The 18,549-nt window shown below is 40.8% G+C and overlaps 1 protein-coding gene across 1 annotated transcript in view; it reads right to left on the reverse strand.

The window, feature by feature from the left end:
- Positions 1-15,956: 15,956 nt before the first annotated feature.
- The window catches only part of nrg3b (neuregulin 3b), a 166,884-nt gene continuing 164,291 nt past the window's right edge, over positions 15,957-18,549 (reverse strand). The window contains exon 9 of the mRNA XM_076093788.1: positions 15,957-17,134. Within this exon, the coding sequence (XP_075949903.1) occupies positions 16,387-17,134 (748 nt within the window). The 3' untranslated portion in view covers positions 15,957-16,386. The remainder of the gene's footprint in view (positions 17,135-18,549) is intronic.

The raw sequence follows: 18,549 nt of genomic DNA on the forward strand, positions 1-18,549 counted from the left end.
ATGCTAATGTTGCTCCATATCTGCTGCATGTCTAGCTAACACATTCACAAAGATGTTTGGGGGTTTTCACGTCCATAATGAGGAAACGGTGTAGGAATTGTAGACCTTTTAATATAGTGCGCGCCCAACATACAGCCAAAGCAATAGGGCAAGACTCTAGAATGTTAATGTTTGGTCTGCTGACCTTTTAAAAAATATATAGTTTATATTATTTCCATTAGAGACCAGCATAGCAATGCAGATACCTCCCCCCTCACATCAAGTTTCACGTGGGAAACCATACATTCACCTGCAGAGAACCCCAAATATATGCAGACGTGTCGGCTCTTTTATAAAGGGGATTCTCTCCACCAGCTCCTCTCTCATCTTGTCATGCTTGCTGCCCAGATTTTTCTGCCCTACCTTGGCGGACATATTCATAGCCTAGTGGAAAATTCTCTGTGAAAAATGACCAGCAAGAGAAAATTAAAGAGAAAAAGAAATGACAGAAGGTGCTGAGACAAGTGCCTGAGGGGAGCAGATTCATTTGAATTGAAGATTAAATTAAGCTGACCAGAGTTTAAGAAAGCAAAGCACACCTGAATTGTGGAGGAGGCACAGTGTGCAAGCATCTATGCACGTGTTCAAACACACACACACACACACACACACACACACACACACACACACACACACACACACACACACACACACACACACACACGCTATTCAACACCAGCTCTTTGTCTTTCTTAACAATTTTCTTGTTAAGGTCCTTCCTACCTGAACATTTTCTCCTTTTATAGCTAAGAAAATACTTTTATATTTCCCTTCGGGCGTTTGTCATAAACCATTCAATCAAGCGATGGAATAATTCCTATGAGCCCAGTTAAAAGAACACTGAGCTAATGTTAGAGAAGACACACCGGCGGAAGAACGCACAACCCTAAGTGTTTTTTGCCCTGTGCAGTGTCTGTGCAGTGGCAGCCCTGATTCCCCTGTACAGTAAGTGTAGCACTCCTGCTAAGGTCACAACCCAGCAGAGTTCCTGTGCTGCCCTTCAAGACATCTTTTCTCCACTGTCCTTCCACAGGTGACTTTCCCCATATCAGCCCCCAGCTGACTTGACAGGAAGCAGACCAATGTCATTAAAAACACTGCATCTGCCAAGGGGGTGGGGAGGAATGTTAAGTGTCCTGAGATCTGCCACTTAATGTGACAAGGGCATTTCAACACCTGACACAGAAAAAGGGACTTCAGCCTGAATAGAGATGCTGTACTGTGGGCCATGCTGTGAGCTTTACCTCTAAATGTTCTTCGGTTTTCGTTTTTTCCCCCTTTTTTTTAACCTTTTGTACTCATACAGGTGAATTTAAACCACCTTTTTAAATACACTCACAGCTAATAGGCGTTGCAATCAGACTGCTCACATGAACAGATTTATTCACAAGTGATGACAGCATGTTAGTTGACACTTAGGATCTGAACACATCACTCCTTGCAAACATACAATCAGTCTTAGCTCTAGAGGAACGGCAATATTACACTTGATCTGATCAGTGTACAGCAAATGTAATGAGAGTGAATGTATGTAGAGTGGTTTCCATTTAGCATGCCGGCTCTGAACTCAATACTCCATGTGAGAATAAACTGTAGCATACCCTTTAGGTACTTTATGCATAAATTAACGTGATTATGAATGTACATTGATGGCCTGACTGATTAGTACAATTTGATTTGTGCACACTGTAATTTACATACAAATATGATGGGATTTTCTCTCTTGGTCGACTCGTCCTGCAATCTGAGCGAATATTGATAAACTAGAAGCTACTCCAGCTTTTCTTTTTTTCTAGGAGCGTCCAGCCATGTGGCATTGCTGATATCCCAAATGCAAGCCATGCATGGAGGATAAAGCAAGGTCATTCTAACATCACATAGAATTTTCTATGCAGCCATTACCCTGCGCCCGTTAAGTGCAATATCCTATCAAGTGAAATCTCCAGTATTTATGGCCAATTCCTCTGATAAGCAATGTCTACATGGACGCAATGTGCATGTTGATGTTGCACAGCAGCCCCGAAGCAGAAAGCAGGTCAGCTCTCAGAATGTGAGCAATATATTATATTCAAATAAAAATCAATGCAATGAGAGAGTGAAGGTGGGCGAGCTGCTGTCAGCTGACCCAGCTTAGCATGACTTAGTTGTGAATTCATGAAAGGATTGCGAGGCTTTTGCAGCTGATAAACCTGCACAAATAAGACAAATACAACCTGTGTAATGCTCAAAGCACACACACACAGGCTAAAAATGCACCTCTAACAGTGCTGCCGAAGCGTCTCAGTGCTCCTGTGCTGTTTGCACGTGTTTAAATGAGGTAATATGCAGACATTTGGGGCAAAATCGCCCCCTTTTTATGCACCCTGAGAAGGGGCAATTCATGGTGGCATCAGCGGCCTCTATCCAATCTTTGTGAATTCTCCCGTTTGTGTTCTGCAACTCAGTCAGTATCTGTTTGGCTCTCCTGATTAACCACGCTACCTAAGTGAAATATACAGTAGCATTGGCAGTCATTGTGCATAACACACATGCTTTGATCTTCTTCTCATCCTGCAGGACAGGAATTGTGTTTCCTCTCGAAAATATACACGCTGCTCGCTTTCATGTTTGTCAACAACCCCGACGGATATTGCAATGGCAGGATACTGCCGGTATTGATGGAAAACTAAAGAATTCTAAAGATCCTAATTGCGATTAATAACTTTTTGATGATCAAATACTTTATTAAGACTGTAAAAAAGTTACATATTCAAAACAAAATCTAGATCACAATCAGACGTGTTACTGTCACCTTCCCCCCCCCCCCCCCCCCCCCCGCTGAGTATGCTTGACATGCCCCTAAATTATTACAGTTACACCCTAAAGCAAATGGACAGACAAGCTTTTCCCATTAGCATGACAAAAAAATTAGATACCTTTGACAGTTAAACCTTCGGGTTAGTTTCATAGCCCTAAAAACTTGCGGCTATATCCAGAGATTAAAAATCCCCTCTGGTGTTTTCTACTAAAGAAGAATTTATTGGCCAAGTTTCTCTTGTCACATGTCTCCGAACTGACTAAACAGGCTTTAAAGCTGCAGTTCTGACTGTAAACCAGGAATTGATTCTGAGGGAATATCTTTAACAGTTGTTCCCCCTAGTGTTATCTACTTATTTATTTCAAAGTCTGAGCCAGTAGCCAGACTACTTCAAAGACAGCAGAGGGTCTCTTGTGAATTCACTTTATCCAGAGCATAAAATGTTAATCTTACTAGGGTGCATTTACTGCTGCATCATCAGTTAGCCAGAATAAAATACAACGCCCTGTTTCTAATTACTGAATGATATAAATAATCCTCATTTGGTTCATTATTGCTGTTATTAGACACAACTGGTGGGAAAGGGATTTTATGAGAAAATTAACTTTATTTTTTATCTGATGTCTTATAGTCAGGGCATAAGTGAGAATGAAGGGTTTGTCAAGAAAGACGGGAATCTTTGGCTGTAGTATTGACATAAAACTATGACGTCATAATGCATAGTGGCTCATTTCAGAATAATGTATATTCTATTATTGGATTATAATTATTGATAATGTGTGCATGACTTTGCTGCTGCAGCTGGTAAAGGTGAAGCTACTTGTAATGAGTTGAATGAATGAATGAATGAATTGAATATGAATTCCCACTGGGGTCTTATTTTTACCTAATACATCATAATTCTTTTTTTGATTGTTTTGCATTATTAATCTGAATCTGCAAAGTAACTAGGAACTAAAGCTGTCAAATATACGTAGTAGAAGTTTAAAGAAGAAGAAAATGGAAACACTCAAGTAAAGTAAGTCAAAATCGTGATCCCTTTCAGACTTTTTCTGTATTGAGATATACAGCGAATAAATATCCATGGAGTTCATTAAAGGGCGGCAGAGGCATCTACAGACCCATCAAGGTGTTGTTCCGCACACCCTTATATGGTCGGTCTCTGTAGCTCTGCTGGCACATCAGCTCTCATAAGGCTCAGATTGCACTGATGGCAGAACTTATGAGGCTTTAGCAGAAAAACTGGATCCCATCTGACTGCTGAGGATGTGACGAATGTGGTAGAGCAAAGCAAACACTCTGAGAGAGCAGCTCTGGGAGTTTCAACTTGAGGACTTTGATGATGCTGATGCCAAGTGTCTTCTCATGCTAGTATGGGAGGTGAACAACAGCATGAAGATGAGAGATATTGGATTCAGGAGATTGCTCAACTCACCAGAGGCGATCCTTCCTTAATTGTTTTTAACATGAAAAGATCATTAATGGGGCTCATAAATATGCCAGGAGCCTGACAGAGCAGCAGCAGGAGGCGCCCAGATGCAGGAGGTGTTGACGGAGGTTTTTCCCAAAGTCCTGAAGGGCTTCTCCGTGCCCCGCCAAGCACATACTTAAACATGCCCTTGTCAGCTCAGTGAAATGGCTTGTCGGGGTCACAAATAACGTTTTGGACCAGGTCCACACTGCTCTCTGTCCACCATGCTCCGACAGATCAGCTTGTCCTACTTAACCAGGGATGGTTCCTGTCTACCAGAGGTTAAGACAGGGTTACACTGGAGAAGACATTTTAAGGCTTTTTAAGGCCAGTCATGCTGGTAACATGAAAGATGTGAATAGCATGTTTAGAATACACAGCATGAAGAGTTAATGTAAAAGCACATAAACTCACAAAAAGAACTTCTTGAGTTTGAGTCTTTACAAATGAATTAGTACAGGACATACGGAGGATAATATACCTCAAGAGTATAGACCACACATATTAATCACACCCTATCAAAATTAACAGCTGAATAATAGAGAACAAAAATTACAATATAGTTAGATCAGATAAGACGTAATGACTTATTCATTAGAAAAACTGGAAAATTAACATAAAATATTCAACTCACATGGAAACATTTAAGATATATATTGTAATTTAAAAACCAAATGCCAAAGATGTCCTGGAGAGATTACAAAACTTGTAGAATTATATTATGATAATTTGCTCAGAAGTAAAATGTGTTATATAGTACAGTTAAAGCAAAATACACTGTGGTATATATCAGCAAATATAACATAAGCGATTGAGTTATTAAGTTAAAAGCGTAGCTAGGGCACATGAGGACATGGTTTCTACCACTCCCATAAAACGTAATACAAAATTAACAGTTTGCATTATACTGCATTATAAAATATATATAAATCTGACATCTTACAAAAGAAGTAGGTGCCCTTTGTAAAGCCATTGAGGTTTTAATGATTATCCATAGGAAACTACCATATTAAGTGGATTTTTTGAGTGTCCTTGAAACTGTAAAACACATTAAAATGTTCAAGTTCAGCTGGATAATGGGTCTGAAAACTGTTTTTGCTGGGGTTGCGCATGTCATATTATCAACCGTATAAGTGGCGTGACTTGTGCTCCTGCGGTGCTGAGTGTGTGCCTCATCCCACAGTGAAGGAGGGGACTCCATGGGAAACCATGCTGCAGCATGTATTTCATTGTTCCATCTGGGTTATATATCTGATTGCCCTCAGTTCATGAACAGTGGCATCCTCCGTTCCCTTTCCAGGGCCGATTGATTTGCAGTGGCAGTGGCTTTGTAAGTGTGAAAGCTCAGGTAGTTCACACTACAGGGCCCGGGTTTAGCTCTTGCTTTATTTATGAAGGAAACATATCCAGCTGGCATGAACATCCTGATTTCTTGTCTTCCTCTTATGGGGTTCACACTCAATTTGCATGTCCAAATGCTCCTCCAATGAGAGCATTTTGGGAGTTAAAAAAAATAAATAAGTGCTCACAGACGCGTTTGCTTTGCACATACAACCATGGTGAGGGCTGGAGTCCAGGAAACGCAGCAGGGCTTTAACTGTCAATATGAACGGCACATTTCTTTGGATGTCTTCGTTTGTTCATTGTGCTTTCCTTTCACTGGTCATAATTAATACAACTTTTTGTAAAGGAGCAACATCTGTCATGTCGATCCCTCTTATGGGACATACTTGCTGAAAAAGGGAGAGGGGTTGACTTGTTGACACACACTCCTAGCACTCGTCCTCTCTTTCAGGTGATAGCAACACCAATGGAGACCGTTCAACTGATCCTTCATGAGATTCCTTCTCAGCGTTCTTAACTAGCATAACACAGGCCACTCCAGCGTGCTAAAAGGTGGCAGAAACATGTTCTAGCACTCACTCTTTCCTTTACAAGTTCCACACAGCGGGAAGGACATGATCCCTCTATACACCTCTCCAGACCTTTTTCTGACCTTTAGCATTATGAGTGTAATCGACCACATAAAACCCACTTTCAGTTGAGTCCATGTTTTTCTAAAAGTGCTTGAAAATTGGTTCATCACTGCAGAGTCCTTTTCTCCAGCAACGGAAAAGCCTCATTCAAATGTGCATTTAACATTATAATGGGCTACTGCAATAATAATAATGTCAGGCTAGGATTTATTTCTCCATCATGATTCCTTAAACCATTGATATCTGAATACATTTCACTTATTTTTTATTGCTGTACATATACAGTATGTGCAGCACATATCTATATATGCTGTTGCCCCCAAAATGTATAACTTCTGCATTTTAAATAGCAGCATTTTTAGATGTTTCATGAGTTAGGAAAAGTATACTGAATTATTCAGTTTATTCAGTAATCAATTTGGGAAAATAACTCTGGCCAAACACTGATTATGGATACAATCTAGATATACGCAGGATGACGCCTTATTTAGTGTGATTGCAAATGACGGCTTTCATCGTCTTCAGAAAAAAGTTAATATACATCCATCTCTTAGGACCTCACATTTGTGCACCCAAATACACATATTAGGCTGCTGATGTGATGTGTGTAACTGAAAACTACCTTAAATCCCTGATGTGTAGGACTGTTTATGCAATTAGGGTTCTTTATTTTTAGTAAAACAGAAACAATGCCGTTAAAATTGTTGCAATTTATCTGCTGCCCTTAACTAATTCATTCTCAGGGTCTCTGGGTCAGATAAAAAAGGGGGGGGGGGGGGGGGGGGGGGGGGGGGGGGGAAGTATAAGCATGCATTGCTTTTTACCACAATATTTATGGATAGTAACACTAAAAGTGGCCAAATGTTCCCAAGCTCTACACATGCAGGCTTTAAGGCAGATAAGCATGCTGGAAAATTGAAGATCAGCAAGTAGCAGTGGAGGGTGAACTAAAGAGATTGGAGTTGCTGGTTATCTGCAGATGAGAGCTAAGGGAAACAGATGACCCTTGACTGGGTACTGGAGAGAGGTGGCTGAAGACAGGGGCAGCAACAGCAGTTGGTGGTAGAGGTTATGTTAGGTTAGGTTGCAGAGCAATTATCAGAAACAAAGTAGTAACACTGAAAGGAAGACTTGACAAACGGGCAAGAGTTGTGAGGAGATTCTGCTTCAAATAGACCGGAGCAATTCGGAGCAGCTGGTGAGTAACCAGGGCAACGCATGACAGGTGAGGTGAAGGTAATCCAGGTAGATTCAAGAGCTATCATGGGTTGCAGAGAAGCCCAGCCATGATATGTTAACCAAAGCGAGATAGTGTCACCACCGATAGTATAGTGTGTATAATCAACTTAAATAAAGTTTCAATTTACAGTTATTTACTGTGCCCTGCTTTATATTTAGACAACTTTTCTTTAAAATAATAGTTCATCATTTGGGAAATACGCTTATTTGCGTTCTTCTCGAGAGTTAGTTAAAAAGATCAATACCAATCTTATGTCAGTATACAGTAAATATAAGGCCGCACCTACAGTAGCAGCCTGTTAGCTTAGCTTAGCTTAAAGACTGTAAATACTGGGAAACAGCTTGGTTCTGTTCAAGGGTAGCGAAATATCAGTGCAAGTGCACTCGTTTTGTTTGGTAACAGACATGTTGCTGTTTTATTAGGGTTGTGTGCTCGGTTATCTCCTAGCAATCCCGAAGGCTTGTTGAGGTTGACTTCAGGAACTCCCTGTTTCTAGTTTGCACTAAGCTAGACCTAAGTAGCTGCTGCCTGTAGCCTTATATTTACACACAGATATGACACACCGTTATCTAGCTTCTTATTTAAGGCTCTGCAAGAAAGCAGACAAAGGTGCAGTATTTCCCAGAGTGTCTAACTGTTGCTTTATAACAACAAAGATTAAGAAATGTTTTAAATCTCTAAACATTATGCAAAGACATGAGATGTTGTGGGCAAAGTATAAATGCACTGTAAAGACGTTGTTCTCGTTGTACACCAGACTTGTTAAAATGAAGAAGGATGCGTTGTGATCGCAATTCACTCGACTCAATAATTCAAGAGGATAGTTTTAGTCTCCTCAAAATGTCTCCATCCTACAGTATAATGATGAAAATTGAGCAGCCTGACCTTAAAATGATTGCAAATAAAAATGTTTTTTACTCTTTCTTTTCAATGGTTACATGAACCTATCCCTCTTTGGACTGAGCAGAATACCAAAGGGTGCAACTTGACAGCCTGTGCATAGGGGACATCCTGATTATAGCTGAGACCAAAACACAGTCTGAGGTCAGGACCACAATCTGTCTTGCAGGCCGACGTGAGAGTCCCGGAGGATCAAAGTGCCTTGGCCTTCGGATGCCCCGGCAATCATAACCACTCTTCGAGTGTATGCGTGTTGTGGAGAATCCTTAAAAAACAACAACCATGCATGCCTGTCATTCCTGCATGTCAGCACAGAGTTCAGAGGATTGTTCTTGGAGGAAACTGGAAATACTGAGGGCTTTGGAGGTTATTTTGTTTCACTGTACAGAAAATCTGTTGTTTGTGAGTTCACAGAGTGTGCTTAATGAGTTGGAATACAAAGTTTGTGCTTCATTTAAGTATGACCATAAATACCATGCAATATGTCTCCCTGATCAATAACCACTAGAAAGGATAATAAGTGCTCTGCTGCCACTACATAAAACAACAAATCTTTTATAAAGTACATTGTCATTTCCGAAATCTTTCTACTGTTCTATCTTTATTCTACTTCCTACACTGGCAAGGCAATATGAGACAGTTTGAGGCAACATAGACTCTGACCTATTTTTCAACTATATGGTCCAGCAGGAGACTGCACCATTATTATTACTGTATACCAGACAGAGCCCTTTTGACTGCGATCCTTGCAAGGCATCTGGTCCTCATTATACGGTATATCTTTGGCCTGTTGGGTCAAAGATGAAGTGCACCGGAATGCCATTACACCTAAAAAAAATACACAACACACTACACAGTAAGGGGCACATTGTTATCTTGTTATCAGCATAAGTCAACATGGTTGCCCTTTTGACATTTTTTTGACCCTTTACATGCAGCCATTCACAGTGATGATAGAGAGATTGGTTTCTGTTTCATTGACACCCACACCCAGGGACTGAGGTGTTTGCCTTCTTTTTCTCTTCTTGAAACATTGCACTAGCCTTATACCTGTAACCCAATGAGTCATTAAGCATGGGACAAGTTTAGCAGCAAGCCAAGCAGTTGCATAACATAATAATTGATCAAAATATGAGCTGCTTTTTATACTACTTGATGGTGAATGTATCAGTAGATCCCAATGATTCAGAAACAGCCCAAATACATTGGACATTACTGTGAGTATTTGAGGTACCGTTGTTTACTACTTTGCAAGCAGGAAATTTAAACTGTCAACCTCAAGGAAGTAGCCGCCCAACCAAATCATTTTACAGCGTGCTTTAATTAGTTATCCTTCGTCCATATGTCTGGGCTGGCCATTAAGCCAGCGTGACGTCAAACTTAAAAAATATGGAAGTATGATTCCCCATGGTGTGCTTAATGGTCCGAGCACCCTTCAAGATGCATCAGGCTTTCGCACTGTGGTTTTGGGAAGCTCATGAAAAATAGGCATGCTCATCCTTCACCGACACTCCGGAGCTCACGCATGCCAATAGTGATGGCATGAAGCCAAAAATGTTAACTTTCTGAGGCATCCAGCACATTTCTGTCCAAATTTGTGTTGTATTTCAAAACGTCATAAAAATGAATAAGAGCAGTTAGCAGATAATCTGATTTTTATAATATTTTTGCTGTGTCACACTGGAGACAGTGACTGGAGCCAATGATGCCAGCATGGTGAGCAATTCATATTCTTTGTTGTTCGTAAACATTTGTTCATTGATTGTAGCCCACAATGTCTGGGCAACATAGTAGCCAGTGGGAGCAGATGGACAATTGTTGTTAATTACTGTTGCATTGCTCCATTAATAAATCAACTACATGTCAACAGCAGTACATTGTTCTACTAATGCCTTTTAATCTAAATACAACTTTATATTAGATGATATATTTCAAGTGTTCCTAATGGGAAAATGAGCCCTTGTCTTATTCACATAGATAATTGACGATACGATGATGGGGTGTGACAGTGAGATATTTCCAGGACAGCTACATTAGAGTTTAATGGGGGAAAAGGCAGCTGTCAAAAACATCATTGGTAAATGTCAGGTCTTGTCAGTTCCTCAGACTCAAAGAGGAAGGTCTTCTATCTGCTCATGATTTTGTACCTTTGTTAAAGAGTCATACAGGGACGAACCTCTTATGTTAAAAGCAGTCGTCACAATGCAGACTTAAGATTGGTTAAGTTGGTGACCCTCTCTTGACCGGAGTGGTAGTTATTTCTATCTTGTGTTTGTATGCAACCCTGTCTGAACCTCATGATGGAGATACGGACCGACACTGCCATCCCAAGAACCATGCTCCTAGCCCAGCTAAAAACATTAAAACCATTGCTCTTATGCAGTCATTTAAAAATATTTAATATTAGAGGATCCAGCAACTTTATGACAGCTCCATATTCCGTATATTCCCACAGAATGCCACCTCTCCTTCAACACTGGACAGCACAGCTGGTATAGTTTGTTTTTAGATTTTAGGTAATATTTTTGTTCAAGATGAGATATCTAGGGAAATGGCCATAGAAATGACAGAAACTTTATAAGTCTACTACATTCATCCGTGTTGGACAGAAGTCCCACCAATGCATGGTGCACAGACAGAATAGCTTAATATTTCATTGCTTTTGGAGTGTTTATGTTTGGTTGTGCTGTACAATAAGAGATCCTACTTGAACTGACACATTTGACACGTGTGCTGAGTTGTCACCGAAAACCAAACAAATCGTATTTCATTACAGGAAAATAAATTGCCCCTTTGTATTAACACGGCCACTGGACATGTTAAATATTACCTGATATCCCACGTTGAGGGGAGCTGGTGAGAGATGTTAGCAGACAGCCACACTGGTTGTGCTGCATTACACATGCTGGCCTGCTGTCCTCGTAATCTCAATGCCATCTGGTGGGGAACCTCACTGTCCCTCTGCACCTCTGGCACATTAGTATTCCTCTCACACCGAGCGAGGGAGACCAATGTGTGCGACATACCTCGGAAACATAAAAGAGTCAACGCCGATGAGGATTAATCGAACCGCTACAGGGCCCACCTCCAACAAACCTGGCTCATTTCAGGTAATGAGAACGCGTACTTTTTAATCTTCTTCATTGTTGTCCTTGCTTGTGTGTGATTCCACCCCCTCACAAAGTAAGTATCCTCTCATTTTGTCCACAAATGGACCCAGAATTGCGACTTCATGCCTTTGTTAAGCGTCGGCTAAGATGTTCTGTTGACATTGACATAAAAGAAGAAATCCTTTCATGATCTTGAAAACATAATCACCTTTTGAAAAATGTGAATTTAACCCTAATAAAGGCCTAAATAACATTAAACAATGTAATATCAAAGTCATAGTTTTTCATTGACTGCAGCTCATTCACAGTGTCCTCATTTCCTTTGTCTTGATTACAGCAACAGCTACAGTTCACCGAGTCACGTCATAGCTTCAGGCAGGTCTTCTCTGGCTCCTTGACTTAGTTTTTCAGTGGGAGAACCCAGTCAGCAGTGAGATTGAGACTCCTTCGACTGGTGCTTTAAATAGTGTTTTGGGCTTTCAGTGCAAACTGTGATTAAAGACCAATCCCTTCCTCTTCAAATCCATGTGGCCTCATTAGCGCCACTTGGAAAAGACCTCTCTGACAGGAATCTATTATTACATCATCTTTTACACTTTTAAATTCAGCTACAATAGAGTGCTGTTTAGGATTTGTAACATTCTCTTACATGTACAGTATCTTATATTTTCTCTTAATTTATATCAACTCTAGATGCAACATTTTTAAGCATCCAAATCTGCTCTTACCCAGGTGTGCTGAATGATGAATCCCACTTGATCACAAATTAGAGGGGCGTGTGGCCGATTGTTTATTATTAACATAGGTAACGCCCCCTAAACACGATGTTAGGGCAGGTGTTGTGCCGTGTGCAAATACTCTGGCACATGCCTAAGATTGTGAGAGTTGCCACCAAAGAAGACTGTGAAAAAAGAAGAACTTCAGCAGTAGTGAAATGAAGGTACTATTAAATAAACTTCAACAAAGTCAGTAACTGGCATTACTGGAAATTGAAAGGCCTGAATGGCCAAAGCATTGTAGATTGTCAATTGGGATCAAAAGTATTTCTTTAGCCCACAAATTTAATAATCCAATCATTATAATTACTCCAAAACATAAAACCATCTAGATTTGATTATATGAGATTCACAAACATTTTCATGTCCTCAAATTTAAAACGTGTTTCAAACAATTTGTAGACTGTAAAAATAAGATGATTTTTTGGGTAAGAGTGCTTTCAACCACTCGCAAAATGTTCTCTCACCTAAGAGAAGAGCAAAAACAAGAAAACATTGGTGAATCAGAAATCAATGGGTTCTAAAAAAAAAAAAAAACATATCGAGGATACAAACCAAAATAAGAGGACATTTGTTCATATATTTCTTGACGCAGGAGGGCCATGTGTCATATTTTATGGGGTGCTATCACGTTGGTCATTATGTGAGGTTATTGTTCACGTTATTATGTGAAGTTTTTGTTCACGTATGAATATCAACTAAGACCAGTTAAACATGGGAGTAGCAACTAGGGGAGAGTGTGCTCAGTGTTTGCATTTTATCTCCAGTTCCACCATAAAAAGTATTAATTTTCCTTTAATTTGACACTCATCTGTATTTGCACACCTATGTGGTCTTGCACCGCAGGATAAATACAGTATGCAAATTTGTTAATATAGGAAAACTCTGTGAAATGTGTGGTGAATTATGTCTAGCCAACAGTCACTGTATGCATTTAGAATCCTAAATATTTTCTATTAATGGTAATTTTATCTCTCCTTTGCAGCTGCCTGGGCACAATTTCCTCTCTGAGATCAATGAAGTTCATTTTAATCTTCATAAAAACCTTCTTATAGACTCAAGATGGTTTTATTCTGCAGAGCAGTGATGAAGAAGTCTCAATAATACCCATTTGTAAGTCCTGTACAACTTACCTCGCCAGCAGTCTTTGCCAACCTGAAAGGGAGGAAACACAGATACTGAATTGGACATAAATGAGGCATAAATAAAGAATTGTACTCGGCTTGCTTCATTTCCATCCAGAAACCTCATGGTCATTGTTATAATTCAGAACAGTGAAGTTGATCTTCTTTTCTTCTTTTGCGTTTATAGCCCTATGGGTATATTATAAAGTGCATCATGGGAAATAAGGAGTACAGACTGAAATACCCTTTTCTTCACATACACAGTTAATACTCCATCATCAAAGATTTATCTATTATCCTCCGCTCAGTTCTTACCTTCATTGTTTTAGTTCTAAACTTGAGAATAAAGTAGAAGATTCTCATTCCGTTTAAACTATTGACTCTCATTAACCCCAATGGATCACTTTAGAGGACATTACATTGACTCAAATTCCTTACATGGAGACACTCAAATGTACGGATTTACATTATAGGGATGTGCAACTCTCCTCATTTCGTCCCCCCAAAAAAGGCAGGTCCCCACAATGTGACTTTGTAAACACATTTTTTGTCCCCACAACATGAGTAATACAGGCACACACACACACACACACACACACACACACACACACACACACACACACACACACACACACACACACACACACACACACACACACACACACACGCACACACACCTAAAGAACAGCTACCTATATCTGAAACAAAAAAAAGCTTACCTAATTAGTGTGGCTGTTTTTAGGGTCGGGGTATGGGGGATAGCTAAAAAGGTGCGTGATTAAATTCCAGTACATGCTACAGGTGCCTGTTGCCATGGAGATAAAGGGAGACCTGATATTAAATTCACCCTAACCTATATGCAGTGGCGGGCCGTGCATTTTATACCAGGGCCTTCTGTGCTGTCCTACTACACTTGAGCCAGCTCCTAATAAGCTCATTATGACGCCACAGCTACGGTTATTATTTGTTTCTAGGGGTGTAACAATACACGTATTCGTATTAAACCGTTCGGTACGAGGCTTACGAACTGAACAATACGTTTGAATAATACTATTGCATTTGGAAAAAGTAGAAGTTTAAATTGTGGGAAATATAATGTTTTCGGTGGACTGCACTCACGTAACAGACAACGGGCTGTGTGACCTTTTGAACCCGGAACAATAACAAAAAACAGCTGAAGCACCGCACGTGTCTTCAGGGAGGCAAAGCTAAACTAGCTTAGCGGGGAAACAACAGTGGCACACAATCTACGAACTCTCCCCACAGCGTTTAGCTGTTCCCTACTGATTCAGACAGGGCTAAAGCAATCGCCACACAATCCCCATTTTTCCAGACCATCATTCTTGCTTTGTTAAAGAAAACAACAGCCCGAACGGATTCAATTGTCCGGACAATAACCCCGCGCATGACGGGATGCTTCGTAATTAACGTACAATGCATATAGTCCAAATCAATGTAATTAACACAATGACAAGAACAAACTCACAAGAACCAGTCACATATATTTATATGACAACAAAGCAACAAATCAATCCAGCAACGCTGCAGCGCTAGAGCACTAGCCATTCATATTATTCATAAAAACGACACGACAGACAAATTAACGCAGTAGAAACGCTACTGCAGATGTAAAAAAACAAAAGCAGTTAATTTACCAAAGCTGCTGTTCACTTAAAGACAAAGTCCATCCTCCTTTCTTTGTTAACAAAGTCAGTAACTCACAAATCCATTTCTCCTCCTCCTTCAGCCATTGAGTGTTAAAAAAAACAAAGCTAGGTAAAAAAAAATAAAAAATCTACACCAAGCAAAACACTAAAAATGTCAAAACTTCTTACATATGTTTCAACCTGAACTCTTACTAAACACTAAGATCTGCTAGCTAGCTTTCTGTTTGATGAAAGTCACGCTGGCCCACTGACCAATCACGGCGCACGTTAATGCAGACGTACGTAAGAGGCTACCTGGGTAGCAGTGGCACGTCAAAGAATACGCCCAACATGTCAAACTAAAGATCTGATTGGTTGAAGACTATGACAATCAACAATATCGTCCCCATTTACTTAAACTGCAAAGTCTACCTAGAGGACCTCGGGCCTCTCTCCTTACATAGAGAAATAGGGGCTTAATCTGATTGGCTAAAAGCTCTCCTTAAAACAAGCTGTGCTGGAAGCAGCGCTGCAGGCTGGAAGCAGAGCAACAGAGGAAGACGGGAGCTGTGCAATGACAAAATAAACTAATGGAGGAAAAAAATTATAATACATGTAGTGTATTTGTGAAAAATGATTAAATTATAAAATAGCTATAACTTTGTGATTCTGTTTAGGCCAGCAGAGAAGGCTTAGCTGGCCCTGACGGCCCACCATATAGGCATATTCTATGTCAGATGTGATTTGAACATCTTTGGTATTTATATGGATTATTCAGTATATCTAAGACACAAGCAGACATTCTTCACATGTAATAAAAATGGATTGAGATGAACAAAGCCCTTCATTAACACTGTTATCTTAGTCTTTATTTTGTCACAATTGTATGTCAAATATATATATACGTCTATATGACATATATTATATGACATATATAATTTCATTTCTTTACAATAGAGAAACAACATAGAGATGACACACTATTTTGGTTTCTAAGTAGAAGCTCCGTTTAAATAGTGGCATTTTTTTCCATACACTGTTTAAGTCAAGCTCCCACTCAAGTCATGGTTTTGTTTTCCTTATTGAGTCACATTTATTCACAATGTGCGTTTGTTCGTCTCTTCTTCTTTATAATTAGATGTCAGTATTTTGTTGTCTGCAGTTCAATCTGTTCATGTTCCATCAAAATAGACGGCCTTCTGTTATTGGTCCGTGTGGCCTCACAGATGGTTCCACCTGCTAACCATCCTGTGCCACCAGTAAAGGTATACAGTTATTGTCTTTGAAGCTTTACAGAGTTAATCCAATCAGCTTGCAGAGGGCCTGGCATAAGCGCTTCCAGTTCCTCTGCAGCTGGGCCCTTTGCTGGCCAAGGAGAAGTGTGCGCCTCCGCACACGAGGGACGTCTGACCTTGGCACTGTCCCTGGGCTTCTCTTTGGCCTGCTGCCTTCAAACCTCTGGTCCCACCGCCTGTGTGCAGAACTCTGGCTGAATATTGGACACAATTCCCCTCTGACTCCTGCACAGTCCCAGCCTCGAGAGTGTTTGTGCCACCGTGGTGGATCTCGCTTTGAGAGCCGGACATTTTCATGGGGATGGAGAGGCTTTTCTGTTTTAATTCCTGCTCGAGTTCCACTGTAATTTCAAAGGAGCAGGGTGTTTGAGCGGAGCTGAGATTCTTCTTCGACCCCAGTGTAACGATGATGGTGGCAGGAGGGCTTACACTGCTGGGCATAACACCAGGCGCCAGCACGACACTCTCACAGAGCGAAGACGGAGAACCGCTCCCGGGCACCGCTGTCTTTCCAGCCAACGCGGGGTGCCACTTGAGGAGCGCCCGTTGGTTGCGCTCACTCGTGTCCACATTCTCGAGGTCACATGCTTGCAGGGAGGGAATGATGGGCACAGAACGGGTGCGCAGGGAAGGTGGAAGGTAGGTTGTTCCCTTATCCAGACGGGTGGATGGGACCTCGGTCCATCCCTTTCTGGCTGCGAAGTGAGAGAGTGACGTCCTGCTGAGGAGGTTGCCGACCTTTCCGCTGGCAGAATCACACCTTTAGGCAGAAGAAAGAATAGAAATGGCAGTGTGAGAGAGAGAGAGAGAGAGAGAGAGACCAAGTCATTTAAATTGTGACCTTTTAGTCCGAGACACTCATTTCCTAAGAGGAATAAAATATAGAATATGGAGATAAAAGTGGCCATTCCATTGTGCTTTTTACAATTTCATTCCCCTCAGTGGTCTGTACAAAAAAACTAATCTTGCACCGAGAAAAATATTATTTAGGTATTGTTCTTTCGTAATCTTGTGTAATTATTTATAATCCTCGTCATGAGCAGTCCATATTGTTGCTGCATGAACTGAAAAATGCCTTCTCTCTTGACTGCCTTATCAGAGATTTAAGGCTTTAGAAACACAGCAGCTGGATGCCTGACCCCGGCCTGTGGGAGGATGTGGAAAAATGTGTCTCCTTGAACATGTGTGTTCTAATTTCGACTACATAATCCAACAGAATACATCTAGTCTGACGGATTTATAATGGGACAATAGGGGCTAGTCCTGTTCGTGGGTGTGAGAGTCTCAGCGTGCATGTTTGCAGGCTGATGCATCTTGCCACCAAGTATGAGGGAATTATCTCGGAACAGTGCCGACAAGCTTGAAAGGCATCATGTTCAGTATGAAAATAATACAGGAGAGCAGGGAAACGTATCCAGACTCAAGTGGGTAAGTTTGTATATGAGTTGAATGTGCACAAGAGTTAATATTGTTACTGAAGACTCAATGCACATTTAGAATCACCCTGGCAAAGCCTTAGGAGACAGCCAGTGTTATTGTCAGCCTTCAGAGACTGTTTGTAGCATAACCAAGTTTAAATAATTGAATTTCTTTCCTATTCCTCCCTTGGTATTAGAAGGGCAAATGCAAGCTGGAGGTAAATCCGGCAGATCAAAACACATCTAAAAATAACTCCCGTAGCAAATTTACCGACAATTCTGTCCTTATCTTTGATAAGTAAATATATGTTTTGACACTGGATAATGAAACTGACAATACTCTGCGGGGATTTGTTGTCTCAAAATGGAAAACATGGAGTGTTCTCGTGTTTGTTTGCTGTCGTCGAACACCTTCTGCACTCTGTGCCGCCATGTTTCCTTCGCTGCACTCATCATCTCTGCACAATCTCCCTCCTTTCCTCACCTACCCCTCTCTCGTTCTCTCACTCTCCTTTCCACCTCCCATTTCTCATTTCCAGAGATGAGAGAGTGTATCCATGGCAACAAGGGAGAGGAGGGGGCTGGAGGAGGTGGCGGAGGGGGCTGTGTAAGCTTGGTAGCTTGTTGTATAGCTGTTAAGTCCAGAAATACGTCATTTCAACCTCCTGAAGGCCAGCGCAATATACTCGACTGATGGATCTGCGAGGAAATTATCAATGGATAATGAGATCTAAATTGTTTAACTGTACAAACGCAA

This window comes from Anarhichas minor, unplaced genomic scaffold (genome assembly GCF_050575085.1).
Source record: "Anarhichas minor isolate MPS153535 unplaced genomic scaffold, ASM5057508v1 ptg000017l, whole genome shotgun sequence".
Lineage (NCBI taxonomy): Eukaryota > Metazoa > Chordata > Actinopteri > Perciformes > Anarhichadidae > Anarhichas > Anarhichas minor.